A 13,844-nucleotide genomic window follows, 5' to 3' on the forward strand; every position below is an offset into this window, starting at 1 on the left:
CAAACATGTTAGATGTCGTATTCGCACCACAGGTGTGCCTACAGAATGAATAACAGTATCGCGGCTCCCCATGGATAACGGCACTGGACCGGAGCCGAATTAGGGTGATGCACAACAGGTGTGGGAATTTCGCAGTAGGGCTTGCGGGCGAAGCGCTTCCGCTTGGGGCGGAGCTTCCATTCCATCGGATCGTTGATGGGTTCCTGTACAAGGCCATTCGATCCAGTACCATCATGGCAGCGCACAGCGCTGCTGGTATATATGTTTGAGCGATTTGAAGGTGAGATCGGTGTTTTTAGTCCGACCAGAAAAAACAAAAGGGGGGGGGGGCTCGAGATTCGATGGAGGCTGGCGACCGAACCCATACCGGTATATTCGGGGTCCTCGCTACACCTTACCGTCTATGATGATGCATGTAGGATCCAGCTGTCAGTGTGAGCGAACGATCCAGCTGCGGGAGCATGAGCTTATGTGGCCCACAGCACTGCCATCGGCATGAACTTTTCGTAGGCAAACGGTCATTTACTAAGTTTTGGGAGGTAATTGAGGAATGGTGATGTACCAACTCACCTGACGAGGGTTGGTAAGTCCGGGGACCAAGTTCTGCGCACCATATTTTAATAGATATCTTACGGTATTCGGCGACGTGATACACAACGAGAGGGGAGCCGGCCAGAAGGATCCTCCCCTTTTTGGCCACGATAACGTTCTCGTCAGCCATTGCAGGGACATACGCGCCGCCTACACGGCTTCAGCGCCTGTTCGAACGGGAAAACACATGCCACCTCACCTGCAACGGATATTCCATGGACGACGGCAACTTGAGGAATGTTCAGGGCAGACATTTGCACCTAGTTGGGGCCAAGTCCGGAAAAACGCGACTATAGACAAAAGAATTTACCATATTCTTCCAAAGTGTTCTCTGTCGGGGAAAACCTGTTGGGCAAGCTGATATTAGCACTGCTAGTCGCCCTACTTGATGAGGAAGGGCAGCACCTCCAGATTCAACTAATAGGAATATCTCTCAACCATCCGTGTCAACTAGTCAGTATTGCAAACCAACCCAAGTAGATGCAGGGAGACCATGCTCACAAGCTATTTCTTGAGCTCTCAGTTGCTTCTTGACCTGGAATCATTGAAATATGAGCTCGGAAGGGATTAAATTGAGTGTTAGTGTAAGCAGATACCGTTAGTGGCAAGTAACTTCATCCATTGACGGTGTACAGTCATTAACAATAACCATAATTTCCCGCCCCCAATTCCAGTGATGAGGCCTGCTCCGGAACGTTCTGGCCAGTATTTTCCTCGTGTGCCGCTAGAGGGTTCAGCTCCAAAATGGAGCATCGGGATCTAGAAGTAACGAAAGCCGTTCCCATGGGACGTAGCTTCTTTCCTTTGGAACGCATCTTCTCGAGTACCGCTTGACCGCCGCCGAGCCTGCCCTCTGCCAGCTTCGCTTCGAGACCCAATACAAGAGCATCCATAGCCTCCGCACGAGAAATGAAGTTAGGGGAACTGGTAGATGGTAATGCCTGGCGGGTGACATTCAGAGCGGCCATATATTGGAAGGTGCCCATACTGCAATTCCTCAACATGAGCTGCCCAATCTCGGGGTGCATAAGGTGCTTCGCACTCGCCACTGGAGTCCCGATCGTATTTGTGTGGTGATGGAAATCAGAGTCATATGCGTCTTGACCAGCAACACTACTAGGTAAGAAGACGGGTTGCTAAGAACTTATGCAATGGAATATTTTTAGGTCATGAGAGTCGTGTTTTTCACACAGAAAAGCAATGCTAAAGTGGTGGCAATAGTTGACAGTGTACAACGTTAGCAATGGACAGCTTGTTACATTCGCTGGACCCGGTTGCACGCTCTGCCGTCGAAGTACAGGAAAGGGTGCGAGTAATTAGCACGCGTCTTTTTCGCATCCGCGTTAGAGGACGTGAGCGAGAGAAAATGATGACATGACATAGTGGATCTATGTCATGTGTCTAGATCCAGTGCATAAAGAAGCCAAATGTTGCGGACCAATGAGAAACCTTTGGTCAAACGGGGAACGTCATTGTTAATTTTTTTTCAGGGGTTGGAGCTCGTAGCGGGTCCCCCTGTTCAAAAAAGTGTGCTTTCCAGCACAGCGGGAAGGGCATCAAGTACAATGGCAGAGACTTGGTGTCTGAAAGTAAGGTCATGATTTGGGTGTTGCACACATATCTCATACAGGATGCCATAGCAAGTTTGGTTGTCTTTCGATGGACACGAGGGGTTTTAATCTACAACACACTGTTTGGAGTCCATGGATGACAGATAGAATCCTTCAGTGCTTGTGACAGTTATAAAGGAGCGCATCGTCGCGGTCAAGTTGCATTCGGCAACTCCCGAGCTCTCCTCTTTGAACCCGATATTGCTTCAATAGTGAAACAACATGCTTCTCATGGCAAATGAGTCATCAACATCATTAGTCTCATCTAACGTGCCCTATCACACATCCTACCGCACATCTTCGCACATCAAAAAGTTGGGGACAGACAAAGTGGGGTCCAAACTCGTTTGAATCAGCATCATTTCTGAGGGTGACCCTCCGGTAATGGGTATCTCTTTGTTAGGATCTTGCCCTTCGAAAAAAATACTTTGTAAATGGGTGTAAAGATTCTTCACTAATGAATTTATCTCTGTGAATACAGAACTATATTCTTTTCCTTATCTTTTTCGCTTGCGTGGGGCTTTTCTTGTATACTGTACTATAACGACCATAAGTTCGTCGCATGTCACACGAAGATTTTGGATTGAATTGAAAATGAACAGGATTGAATTGATTTGGTGCCTCCGGCAACTCCCGGAAGCCGTGGGAATGAACTAACGGTCGTTATAACTACAGTATTGTTTTTATGTTGCATAAGCGCATGTCATTGCGATGCAGAGTCTGACGAGCGAAGCGAGCTCTCTACTTATGATAATGAATCAATAAATACCAGAAAAACATGATGTTCTTGAGCTCAGCATCCGCAGCTGTATCGTCAATATCGCATCACGCTACTAGCGACCGCTGCGACATGCTCCTCATGTCAACACAATATTTTTATGAGAACACTAAACCCCATATATGGACTTATTGAGCTGCCGCTTGTGATACCGCACTAGGGCTGCAAAAAGGATATAAAGACTGGAGAACGTCTGGTGGATGATGGCTCAACGAAACCCTAAACTACTGCAAGATGCCATTTCTGGACTTGGCAACAATTAATTTCATCGCGACCCTCCTTTCCTTCACTGCCTCTGTCACAGCCCATCCCACTGCCAATCTCATCCGAGAGCCAAAGGACTCCCTTGGATTGGCTGAAAGCTCTCAGGCAAAGTTCGCTGGTGCGATCCTCAATGTAGTAAGCTGTCGTGCCTTAGGTGGGGAACCAGCCCACTGTTCAACCGTGCGCTTCCTCGTGCTTGTAGTCCATTTATGATTTTGTTACCACGGCCTTCGTTATTCCGGGACTTTACCGGACCGATTCGACCGCGAGTAGCGTCCAGCGTTTGAATGCATTCGTTGGCCTTCAGTGCCTCAGTGTTGTCTCCGCAATTGTCAGTTTTGAAATTAGTCCGAATGGGACTGTTGAAATCTTTGGTAAGTACACAATGAGGCTGGCTTCCGTGCAGTGTGTTGATTACGTCGTTACTGTGCCCGGGGCGGATTCCCGACCAGCGCCAACTGTTTCCCCGGAGGTGTCCTTCAGCGTCGGGGATACAGCTAAGATAACTATAGAAATGGACGACCGCGGATACAACACAATTATTGATAATTTAACCACGGGCCTCAGGACGACAGGACACATCCCTACCTTTGGATCTCCTGTCTGTCTCAACAATAAACGCCCTGCGATATTGGGTATCGATGAATCCAACGACGACAATTCTCAGTCTTTTGTGAAGTTCAGCAGTATCGAGTTCTACAACACGTCGGCTCGTACCGCACTCGGAGGATCGATGGTTGATCTGAGCGGAGCGACCGTTCAGAACATCGTTACAGCTGACGGAGCAATCCTTACTTCCACCACCATCACTTCTTCCAATATAACCATTTCGTATCTCTCAGGCTAGTTATTTCTATTGTTGGCTTGTCTGACACTGATGTTCCACGAACGGAGCTTCTTTCCCTCAGTTAGTCTGAGGATATCCCTCTTGTTTCGTTATACTCGTCATGTTTCCATTCCAGATGCAGTACGCATCTGTACAAGTGAACGAGTTACAATCCCAGTTTCTCACAAGTCCGAGGACGCATCCGTATAGCGATTTCCAACCCGCTACCACGGAATTCGAGCTCAACGGACATCGAACATGTCGTGTGCCATAGTTTCACTACAGAACTGCCTACAATACAGATAAAAGAGGTATTGCAGCTTCTAGCCTAATGTATGAAGGTGAAAAGGAAAATGCGGGGTCGGAGGATCGAGGCCCTGATGCTAATTTTAACGAAAACCGCCTTCATATGTAAGCCCGCGATAGATGAATTTCCAACAGTTCCTGCATTTGAATCGGAGAAGGAGACGCTAGAACTATTAGAGAAAGTCGACGTCCCACAGTAGTGGCGTACGGACTTGCCAGCCGCTAAAGATTGCCCATTATTCCCTATCCGTCCTTCTTGTTGATAGGCGGCGTTGTAGGCTTAAAAGCCACTCGTCGCGACGGTTTTCTCTCTCCTCAGTTATACTATCGTAAACTGAGGTGAGATCTTGTTTTCTTGGTTGTGTTAGACCGTTCGCTTAACGTCCATTATTGTCTAGCGCTTGACTACGTCGCTAGCTTTCTCTCACAAGAACGAGAGCACCTGAAGTATCTCGTGTGCCAAAAGTATGTAATTAGCCACCAAAACACTCCCACTGTTGTGCATGTGAGAGAGGGGAGGAGGTGCGCTAGCCTCCCTCGTGACAGCTGAGTGCCTGAAACGAAATAGTGACTCGTATGCGAGCCCCCAACATAGAAACTGTTGAGAACAGCGCACTTGTGGGAGAGCATCGCGCTTTATGTCTTACTGGCGGAAGTCACCGAAAAGTGCTTGGAGATCGAGTTACTCACCCAACTGATTTGAACTGTGTATGTACCAGACTCCTACCCAGTCGGTTTAGTCCAAATTGCTGAAACTGAGTCCCAATCGTCTATCCGAATTACCTTGCTTGCAAGGTCACCTCCGAGTCGGGAATCTTCACCGCACGATATTCTCTTTCCCATCCTCCCATTCAATTCTTCAGTTCACACGTGCTGACAGAATGCTGACAGGTCGCGTTTAGCGCGTTGCTGGTAATCCCAATCGATGGGAGTAAGCAGAACATGGTGGTTGCCTCAAATCAGGTTGACAACCTAATGAACACTATGGGTAAGCTGAATGCTCGATATGCGCTGAAATTCTGGATGAAAGAAGCAAAATGGCCGCAGATCTTGATAGCAATGATGGTAAAATTTACAGTGATGACAGTTAGTGTGTATGCAAACTTGACATGTTCCAAACTACACTAACTATATGTGTCCTTCTAGATCCCATTTCCCTTGGCCCAGAATCCGGACTCGGCCAACGGCCTGTTTTTCATCACAACACTGACATGGGATAAATGGGGAAGCATCGGAATAAGCAAAAATGTCAAATATCCATTGTTGGTCGCTTTCTTTTCCTACATACATATGTCTAAAAAAAGAGTCTTCTATACATGCTATATATCATTCCACCGTTCTAGTCTCCGCGTGCAAGCAAGGTTACGGCAGCGCAGCGGCCCTTCTAGTTTCCGAAGTTACGGATAAAAAGGAGCCGACACTCACTAGAGTTATGGAGCCCGAGCGCTTGCGCGATTTCGCTTCGTCGAACCAGCAAAAAACACGATAGTACGGGAGACAAAAAGTAGTCTCATTTGCCCAAGTTGGGTCCAAATATTCTCGAATCTAAAAATATATATACATATACAATCATACCCAAAAAAATCCGCCGCACACTGGAAGGGAACGCTGGAGTGGCTAACTTGGAGAGCCCTATTGGTGCCCTTTGGTGGACACAGACTAACATTCAAGAATCGTGGTGGCGCGGGAGACCGATGACATTATTTGGCGGAGCCAAATTCGACATCAGAGTAATTGGAATTGCGTAGCGTCGAGGCCTCGGCATCTGACAAGCAGACCTGGTCACGACCAAGTTGATCGATGTTCTATTCTCACGAGACCCGAAACATTCCGTCAACTCTGCTGAATGGACAGTGCAAGTGGGAAAAGACTTACACTTCTCGGACTGTCTTTATGCTGAGAACGATGGATGTTCACCACGAGGTTACTCTTAGATGGACCCGTCCAGATGGCAAAACCGGTTAGTTTCCATGTTCTCCTGCCGCAATCTGGCGCGGTAAACTTACAGGTTGGTATGGCGCCAGTGCTATGAACTCTCCTCGTTCACGGGAAATCACAACCTTCGTTCGCAATGCCTTAAGGGGTTCACTAGTACTTGGTGCAGATAGCTGCTTTCGTACTTTTGAGCGCATGTGTAAGCTAGCGGGGAAGAACTCTCCCGATGAGTGTTCAGAGATAAGAGACAAATTTACCATGCTTTACCTTGTAAGCATTGATATGGGATACATGGAACTAAGGGTCTGGAACATTTGATAAATATCCTAGACGCAGGAAGAACCCTTGTAAACGGACTCACAATTCCAAATACGAGGGCGCTAAATGTGAAGCCAAAGTGGGAAAACTAAAGCTATGGTGTCGGCCCAATGCTTTGTACTAAGATGAATAATTGTAGCTCATGCTTACGATACCCATCAATATAATAGATTGAAAACAGGTCGCGCTTCCCGTGGCCACGGACCAGTATACCATCGTATCGATGGCCCTGTCTGTTCTATGAAGAAGTCCGGTTGGTCGCGACGTGCTACACTTCGGTCATTGACTCACCTTTTGAAACCAGTCTTCCGGTGCCAGAGTAGGAACGTCATCAACATTGCTATTAAAGCGTCACATGTTGCCTTGCGGTTTCGCAAAGAACGTATAAGCACAAGTATTTAAAGATGGAACCTACACACCTGGATCGCTAACCAAACCCTAACTAACCAATTCCACTTATGAGCGACTTCGTCGAAAGATAATGCTATGTCCCTGGTATATATATTATTGTCTATTTAGAATTCTGACCGTATGCGATGAGTGATGGCACGTACGCCTCAATTAAAAGTGCTGAGAATGAATCATGCGACTTATGAGGACTCTGAAGGTGGTGACATAAGCTTCGAACTCACTTGTAGCAAAAGCTGCCAGCAACCAAGACGTTAGTATATGGATGTGGAGGACGTTATGGGTTTGGAAGCTTACCAAATTGCGTGATAACAAGCGCTTGCTATGGTTATGGAATGGGTAAGCATCGCTGCAGCTAGCTTGAGAAGGCACCAATCAACCTACCAGGGGCGCGATGACATAAATATTTGAAGAAACTAGCGACAAAGTTACGAACGGTCAAACTCATTGTTTCCTACAAGGACTCACGACCCCAAATACGATACACAAAGAAAGACTGGACGACAACGGATTCTATCGTTGTAGCAAGATGATACGAGGAAAATTCCCTGAGGAAAGCGTTGAGCAGAGGTATGTCCATGGCTTAATATTATGTACCATTTCGGCTTTGCCAGTGCTTGGGGGTTGAAATAATTTTGGATGTGCCACCACCAAATCATTTTAGTCATACAGACTCTTGAAAGTGCGAACCACAGGTCCGTTGAGACGGATATATTCTAGAACTACGGATGCGACTTACGTTTGAAAGACAATGGCAACCCTTTAGGAGGGGCAGAAAGTTATCAAAATCGGTCTTCCGATCACTTGAAAATGCACCACTAGAATGAACGAACCAGAGAAATCCAACCTATCGTCACACCAGGAACTTCAGTCCCATCAAACTCGAGTCAACAATCGATGAGGACGTACTATTCGCCGAATCCATTTCCCATCCTGAGGGAAACGGATGTAGTAAAGGACGACCTGTACTGTGAGTATCCCAAAGAGGCTGAAACCAGCGTGCGAGTGTGTGAATACCTGGGTTCGAATATTGGTTTTTATCATCCTTACAATGTAGAGCAGACATTCCCGACGAAAGTACCACCAAAGAGGTCTTCCAGGGCGCCCTTTATGATGCGAACCATGACAGGCAAGCGAGGCGAAGGGCGGGCAAGCTGCTTGGAGAGAGAGGGGATGGTTCATATAAGTATACTCAAGACTCGTAGCCAGTCGGAGGAGCTCGTGGATGATGATGATGATGATGATAAATATGACAATATGACGAACAACTCCGCCACAATACAGCGAAGGTCATGACTGAACAGCTAGACCTCGTTGGCCGATCAGATCTATGTCATAGGGGTCGGCAAACCATGGAACCATGTTCCAGTCTTTGCGACGCTTACATAAGTAAATATCGTTGGCATGTCACCGAAACTCCAATCACTTCAACCGGGCCCCTTGATCTAAATCACACCAATCATTTGATTGGATTTATTACGTGATTGTACTTGCTCATTCCCGGGCACGAGGGAAGGCTGGCCCACGATAAGCTGAGCAGCACAATGCCACTATGAGTGGGGGTATCAACTTGTCAGAGCAAGTCCTGTCCTTATACACATGGTTCTATGCCACTGATGTGAAATGTGAGTGGGAAACAAGGCTTAAAGCCAAAGGGTAAAGACAAAAAGGGTAAAACAACATAAAGGCAAATACGTAGAGGGTTATGCTGCAGCGCTAGCGCCTGAAAGAGTGATGAATGTACGGCTGGGGGATCTCGCTTTGGCAACATCTGTGCCAAGCAACTGCCGGTACCCGACCGACGGCAGCGTTGGACTGCAACTTTTAACATGGAGGAGCTCTGTGGGTGCCTTTTGGTGGATACAGATTAACATTCATAAATTATCGTGGCGTAGGAGACCGATGACATTGTTTGGTGGAGCCAAATTCGACATCAGAGTAAAGGGAATTGCGTAGCGTCGAGGCCTCTGCATCTGACAAGCAGACCTGATCATGACCAAGTTGATCGACAATGTTCTATTCTCACGAGAACCCGAAACATTCCGTCAACTCTGCTGTAATGAACAGTGCAAGTGGAAAAAAAAAGACTTACACTTCTCGGACTGTCTTCATGCTGGGAACGATAGACGTTCACCATAACATTACTCTTAGAGGGGTCCGTCCAGAAGGCAATACTGGTTAGTTTCCGTGTTCTTTTTCCACAGTCCGGCGCGGTAAACTCACAGGTTGGCGTGGTGCCAGTGCTATGTGCTCTCCTCGTTCATGGGCAATCACAACCTTTCTCGGAGCATATGGCAACGCCCCAAGGGGTGCACTAGCACTTGGTGCAGATAGCTGCTTTCGTACTCTTGAGCGCATATGCAGGCTAGCGGGGAAGAACTCTATCAATGAGTGTCCAGAGACGAGAAATAAATTGTCACCTTGTAAGCATTGATATGGGATACATGGAACTAAGGGTCTGAAACAGTTGATAAATATCCTAGACGCGGGAAGAACCCTTGTAAACAGACTCACAATTCCAAATACAAGGGCGCTAAATGTGAAGCCGAGGTGGGAAAACTAAATGTATGGTGTCGGCCCAATGCTTTCCACTAAGAGGAATAAATGTAGCTCATGCTTACGATACTCATTACGATAATAGATTGAAGACAGGTCACGCTGCCCGTGGCCACGGACCAGTACACCATCGTGTTAATGGCCCTGTCTGTTCTATGAAAAAGAAGTCCGGTTGGTCCTGACGTGCTACACTTCGGTCATCGACTCACTTCCTGAAACCAGTCTTCCGGTGCCAGAGCAGGAACGTCATCGACATTGCTATTAAAGCGTCACATGTTGCCTTGCGGTTTCGCAAAAGAACGTATAAGCACAAGTATTTAAAGATGGGACCTACATACCTGGATCGCTAACCAAACCCTGACTAACCAATTCCACTTATGAGCGACTGTGTCGAAAGATAATGCTATGTCCCTGGTATGTTATTGTCTATTTAGAATTCTGACGGCATGCGATCGGTGATGGTACGTACGCCTCAGTTAAAAGTGCTGAGAATGAATTATGCGGCTAATGAGGACTCTGAAGGTAGAGACATAAGCTTCGAACTCACTTGCAGCAAAAGCTGCCAGCAACCAAGACGTGAGGGATGTGGAGGACGTTCTGAGTTTGGAAGCTTACCAAATTGCGTGATAACAAGCGCTTGCTATGGTTATGGAATGGGTAAGTATCGCTGCAGCTAGCTTGAGAAGGTACCAATCAACCTACCAGGGGCGCGGCGACATAAATATTTAAAGAAACTAGCGACAAAGTTTACGAACGGTCAAACTCATTGTTTCCAACAAGGACTCACGAGCCCAAATGCGATACACAAAGAAAGATTGGACGAAAAGGGATTCTATCGTTGTAGCAAGATGATACGAGGAAAATTCCCTGAGGAAAGCGTTGAGTAGGAGGTATCTCATGGCTCGATCATGAAAATTGCGTACCATTTCGGCCGTGCCAGTGCTTGGGGGTTGAAATAATTTTGGATGTGCCACCACCAAATCATTTTAGTCATAAAGATTCTTGAAAGTGTAAACCACAGGCCCATTGAGACGGATATATTCTAGAATTACGGATGTGGCTTACGTTTGAAAGAGCATGGTAATCCTTTAGGAGGGGCAGAAAGTTATCAAAATCGGTCTTCCGATCACTTGAAAATGCACAACGAACCAGAGAAATCCAACCTATCGTCACACCAGGAACTTCAGCCCCATCAAACTCGAGTCAACAATCGATGAGGACGTACTATTCGCCGAATCCATTTCCCATCCTGAGGGAAACGGATGTAGTAAAGGACGACCTGTACTGTGAGTATCCCAAAGAGGCTGAAACCAGCGTGTGAGTGTGTGAATGCCTGGGTCCAAATATTGGGTTTATCATCCTTACAATGTAGAGCAGACGTTCCCGACGAAAGTGCCGCCAAAGACATCTTCCAGGGCGCCCTTTATGATGCGAACCATGACAGACAAGCGAGGTGAAGGGCGGGGCGAGCCACTTGGAGAGTGAGGGAGGCAACAATTAAATGTTCACTTGCATGACACGCAGCTCATATATATAACAGAAGCTTAGGGTCGATTAGGCAAAACCACTAATGAAATGATCATCGGCGATCCCCCCCAACACTCCTGAATTGGGTAGAATGGTTCGTTGATGATTGGATCGGCGCAAAACGACCGGGACCATGATGCCGATTGCCCGACTTAGTGCGCTTCCGGCTGTGCACAAGCCACCGCCACACGGCTCGGGCCGAACGCCAAAATAAGGTATATTGGCTCAATCTTATCATGCCCTCGGCGTCCGCAGATGAGCCCCGCAGAGTCCTTCAGGGATAGGCCGTGCAGCTTTTCCATCAAGCTGATTGGGGCCATGGGATCACCAGTCCGGTGCGAGGCGATGTCGGTTTGGTCACATGCAGAAGGCATAATGTTTGACGATCTGCTTCGTCACAAGAACAAGCCGCAGGCCAGGGCGGTTCATGGGAGAGAGTGTTTTTTTTTTTTCAATGTTTGGTAAAAACGTGCTTTTGGCAAGGCCGGATACTATTGAGATCCGAAGGTCTTTCCCTCCTGTTCAGTTCCCTTCCCAAGTGTCCTTTTATTTTTGTTTTCAATGTCATGTGTGTATTTGATCGGCTCTAACGAGGTTCCACCAGTCTTGCCTTGAGCTTTATCCTAGCGGAGTTGGCCAAATTTCATTTCTGGCCCATTCATGATGGGTTGCGTTGGGGATGATGATGAATGATTCCATCTTTAAGTACGTGTGTGTGTGCACTATCGGCATACGTACGCCGCACTATGTTGACACGGGTGAGAAATGCAACCATAAGTAATGGGGGTGGAAAAGCTGGTTGTCTGAAGCATCGAGTATTGGGTGGTATGGAGAAAGCAAAGTAATAACACATAAGAGTGCATGGCACCCGCGGAGTGGGGTCACCGTGGGTCGTCCGAGAGTGAGAGGCGTGTATTATAGGATAGTAATGGAGCTAGATGCACACGGTCGAGGTGGACACAAGGGGAAGCGCCCGGTATCGCGGATGAAGCGGATAGTGAGCGGGACGATATGATTTTTGGGTGAGACAGCAACTGGGTCAGGTGGAAGGTTTTGGTAGAACTATCCTTGGCAGAGTCCAGCAGGATGGCCCTTTTCAGGACTAGGTGCCCGTGCCAAGAGAAACGAAGGCAGGAAGAGATGATGCTCGACGGGTTCAGGCCCCGCACAGAGGGGCAGTTGGAGGAGTCGACACCCATCGAGTAAGGTAGGCACGTAGGGAAGCATGAGCGGATCGTAGCTGGAAGAGGATGAAGGTGCCCCTGGCGAACGAAGCGGATCCTTTGGCGAAATTCTTTGCCTCGGACGCGGGGGAGGTTTGTCATCCGAGCTGTTACGTTGGGATATTACGAAGTCATAGGGGCTGGAGTACTCCCTATGCGCTAATGGGGATGTCCAATCGTGCTCAACCTGCAACGACCATGTGCCCTTTCGTCGGCACTGGATGTGTTCCATATATGCATGGCATTGATGCAATATTACATGATACGATACAGTAGGACTGCAGGGTGAGACAATCGCGAGAATACTTGACCTGCGCATGGGCCCAATTAATCACCGTGATCCTTTGTTCGATCATGGTTATGATATGCCCTTCCTTCCACACTTACGATGCGAGATGCCGATCGTGGGCCCCTAGTTGCCTTCCGGATCGGAGTCGTTGGCATCTAGAACGCCGTGAGGGTGGGATAGAGGTGATTGGTAGGCGAGTTCCGAGAATGAATCACAATCGATGGACCTAGCATAAGAATGGGCACATCTGATGTACAACATGATCCACCTCCTTTCCAGGAGGGTATCTATGGCAGGAGACATGGACGCAGCGCACCAAAACAAGGCCGCATTTGTGTAACGAAAGAATAAAGGCGAACGTCATCATCTCTCACTCTTCCACACTACCACCCTGGTTCTACCAGCATGGATATTGTCCAGGTTTGGCGGATCTTCATTCAGAACAATTTTCCAGCCTGATCCGAGTGATTTACTGTAGTCATCAACGGACACAGAGTATGGAGGTCCTGGAAGCATTTTCGTGAGAGGAAGCTACTACATGGGCATCAGGAGCAAGACCGACCTGTCGGACGTGCGCGATCGATTGGCCAAACCGTGGCAATCAATAATCCGCCAGTTGGTTGGATGAGGCGGTTCACTGCACTCCCCCACATTGGTCTTGTGCTTGGAGGGAGGGCGCAGAAAAATCTAAACAAAGTCAATAACATTGGAACTGGGAAAAAGGGGCGTGGAAAGTCGTACGTGAAGTCATATATTATGTCGTAGCCACCTTCGGGGGACTCTAAATCAAAGAAGTTATCCACGGCAAGCGCGACCTTCGACGGATTTAAACTCCGGGACTCCACTTCCCTTGGCGATTGGAAAATTAGGAAAAAAATGCGGAGATGATAGGTGTAGCTTGCACAGGTACTCACCGTTTTCCCTTCTCGATTGCAGTGTGCGATATGTCTATCCCAAGAGTTTTGAAACCCTCGGTTGCAAAGTATATGACATCATCGCCCTGGAGGCTCACTCGATAATGATGTTCACATGTGAGGGTTAACTGGTACCTTTCCACAACCGGGCACCAGGACGTGACCCGTTCTCGGGACCTGAAGTTTCTCAAGTGCTAACTGGATAGAATTGGTTATTCTTGCATCATTCCAAGGTGTATCGCCTTCTTTCCTAACGTAGCAATCGACGTTAGCCATCGCAATGACCACTAAGTCGAGGG

General features: G+C 47.7%; 6 protein-coding genes across 6 annotated transcripts; 1 reads left to right on the plus strand and 5 right to left on the minus strand.

Annotated features, from left to right (window-relative positions):
• Positions 1–1,191: 1,191 nt before the first annotated feature.
• EI90DRAFT_3031770 (uncharacterized protein) lies at positions 1,192–1,991 on the minus strand. Its single transcript, XM_039058338.1, has one exon. It carries the CDS (start codon positions 1,617–1,619, stop codon positions 1,230–1,232), a length of 390 nt encoding a protein of 129 aa, XP_038922628.1. The 5' UTR covers positions 1,620–1,991; the 3' UTR covers positions 1,192–1,229.
• A 1,222-nt stretch (positions 1,992–3,213) lies between these two features.
• Positions 3,214–4,090, plus strand: EI90DRAFT_3115837 (uncharacterized protein; the record flags this gene model as incomplete). The annotated part of the gene is made up of 3 exons (XM_039062829.1): positions 3,214–3,378; positions 3,446–3,617; positions 3,696–4,090. The coding sequence occupies 3 exons, from the start codon at positions 3,214–3,216 to the stop codon at positions 4,088–4,090; spliced, it is 732 nt and encodes a 243-aa protein (XP_038922629.1).
• A 1,794-nt stretch (positions 4,091–5,884) lies between these two features.
• On the minus strand, positions 5,885–8,597 carry EI90DRAFT_3150162 (uncharacterized protein). The gene is made up of 18 exons (XM_039065637.1): positions 8,087–8,597; positions 7,946–8,024; positions 7,870–7,883; positions 7,776–7,796; positions 7,634–7,711; positions 7,505–7,584; positions 7,421–7,452; positions 7,334–7,358; positions 7,261–7,272; positions 7,183–7,198; positions 7,048–7,120; positions 6,920–6,990; positions 6,779–6,866; positions 6,672–6,716; positions 6,578–6,615; positions 6,382–6,514; positions 6,251–6,304; positions 5,885–6,180 (listed from the first exon to the last, which is right to left on the minus strand). The coding sequence occupies exons 1-18, from the start codon at positions 8,158–8,160 to the stop codon at positions 6,076–6,078; spliced, it is 1,038 nt and encodes a 345-aa protein (XP_038922630.1). The 5' UTR covers positions 8,161–8,597; the 3' UTR covers positions 5,885–6,075.
• Positions 8,596–11,016, minus strand: EI90DRAFT_3031783 (uncharacterized protein). The gene is made up of 18 exons (XM_039058339.1): positions 10,958–11,016; positions 10,818–10,896; positions 10,742–10,755; positions 10,658–10,678; positions 10,516–10,593; positions 10,380–10,459; positions 10,295–10,326; positions 10,208–10,232; positions 10,140–10,151; positions 10,062–10,077; positions 9,931–10,003; positions 9,802–9,872; positions 9,658–9,745; positions 9,551–9,595; positions 9,457–9,494; positions 9,260–9,401; positions 9,129–9,182; positions 8,596–9,052 (listed from the first exon to the last, which is right to left on the minus strand). The coding sequence occupies exons 5-18, from the start codon at positions 10,584–10,586 to the stop codon at positions 8,918–8,920; spliced, it is 882 nt and encodes a 293-aa protein (XP_038922631.1). The 5' UTR covers positions 10,587–10,593; positions 10,658–10,678; positions 10,742–10,755; positions 10,818–10,896; positions 10,958–11,016; the 3' UTR covers positions 8,596–8,917.
• A 315-nt stretch (positions 11,017–11,331) lies between these two features.
• Positions 11,332–11,987, minus strand: EI90DRAFT_3031787 (uncharacterized protein). The gene is made up of 3 exons (XM_039058340.1): positions 11,892–11,987; positions 11,724–11,841; positions 11,332–11,554 (listed from the first exon to the last, which is right to left on the minus strand). Exons 1-2 carry the CDS (start codon positions 11,980–11,982, stop codon positions 11,738–11,740), a joined length of 195 nt encoding a protein of 64 aa, XP_038922632.1. The 5' UTR covers positions 11,983–11,987; the 3' UTR covers positions 11,332–11,554; positions 11,724–11,737.
• Positions 11,988–12,827: 840 nt separating this feature from the next.
• Positions 12,828–13,821, minus strand: EI90DRAFT_3207485 (S-adenosyl-L-methionine-dependent methyltransferase; the record flags this gene model as incomplete). The annotated part of the gene is made up of 5 exons (XM_039066433.1): positions 12,828–13,137; positions 13,194–13,318; positions 13,373–13,480; positions 13,546–13,631; positions 13,681–13,821. The coding sequence occupies 5 exons, from the start codon at positions 13,819–13,821 to the stop codon at positions 12,995–12,997; spliced, it is 603 nt and encodes a 200-aa protein (XP_038922633.1). The 3' UTR covers positions 12,828–12,994.
• Positions 13,822–13,844: the final 23 nt, after the last annotated feature.

This window comes from Cantharellus anzutake (assembly GCF_015039405.1).
Source record: "Cantharellus anzutake strain C23 chromosome Unknown EI90scaffold_3, whole genome shotgun sequence".
NCBI classification, from domain to species: domain Eukaryota; kingdom Fungi; phylum Basidiomycota; class Agaricomycetes; order Cantharellales; family Hydnaceae; genus Cantharellus; species Cantharellus anzutake.

Bases quoted from the DNA above. Each gene is read 5' to 3' on its own strand.
- EI90DRAFT_3150162 (XM_039065637.1), bottom strand. From the start codon at position 8,160: ATGGTTCGCATCATAAAGGGCGCCCTGGAAGACCTCTTTGGTGGTACT. The intron at 8,025-8,086 runs GTAAGGATGATA...CGCTGGTTTCAG, and splicing joins GGGAATGTCTGCTCTACATT to CCTCTTTGGGATACTCACAG. The intron at 6,991-7,047 runs GTGTGTAGGTTC...CGAAACCGCAAG, and splicing joins GGGTTTGGTTAGCGATCCAG to GCAACATGTGACGCTTTAAT.
- EI90DRAFT_3031783 (XM_039058339.1), bottom strand. From the start codon at position 10,586: ATGACTAAAATGATTTGGTGGTGGCACATCCAAAATTATTTCAACCCC. The intron at 9,596-9,657 runs GTAAGCATGAGC...CCATACATTTAG, and splicing joins CTATTATCGTAATGAGTATC to TTTTCCCACCTCGGCTTCAC. The intron at 9,402-9,456 runs GTGACAATTTAT...CTTCCCCGCTAG, and splicing joins CCCATATCAATGCTTACAAG to CCTGCATATGCGCTCAAGAG.
- EI90DRAFT_3031770 (XM_039058338.1), bottom strand. From the start codon at position 1,619: ATGCACCCCGAGATTGGGCAGCTCATGTTGAGGAATTGCAGTATGGGC.
- EI90DRAFT_3031787 (XM_039058340.1), bottom strand. From the start codon at position 11,982: ATGCACTCTTATGTGTTATTACTTTGCTTTCTCCATACCACCCAATAC. The intron at 11,842-11,891 runs GTTGCATTTCTC...GTATGCCGATAG, and splicing joins TTCCACCCCCATTACTTATG to TGCACACACACACGTACTTA.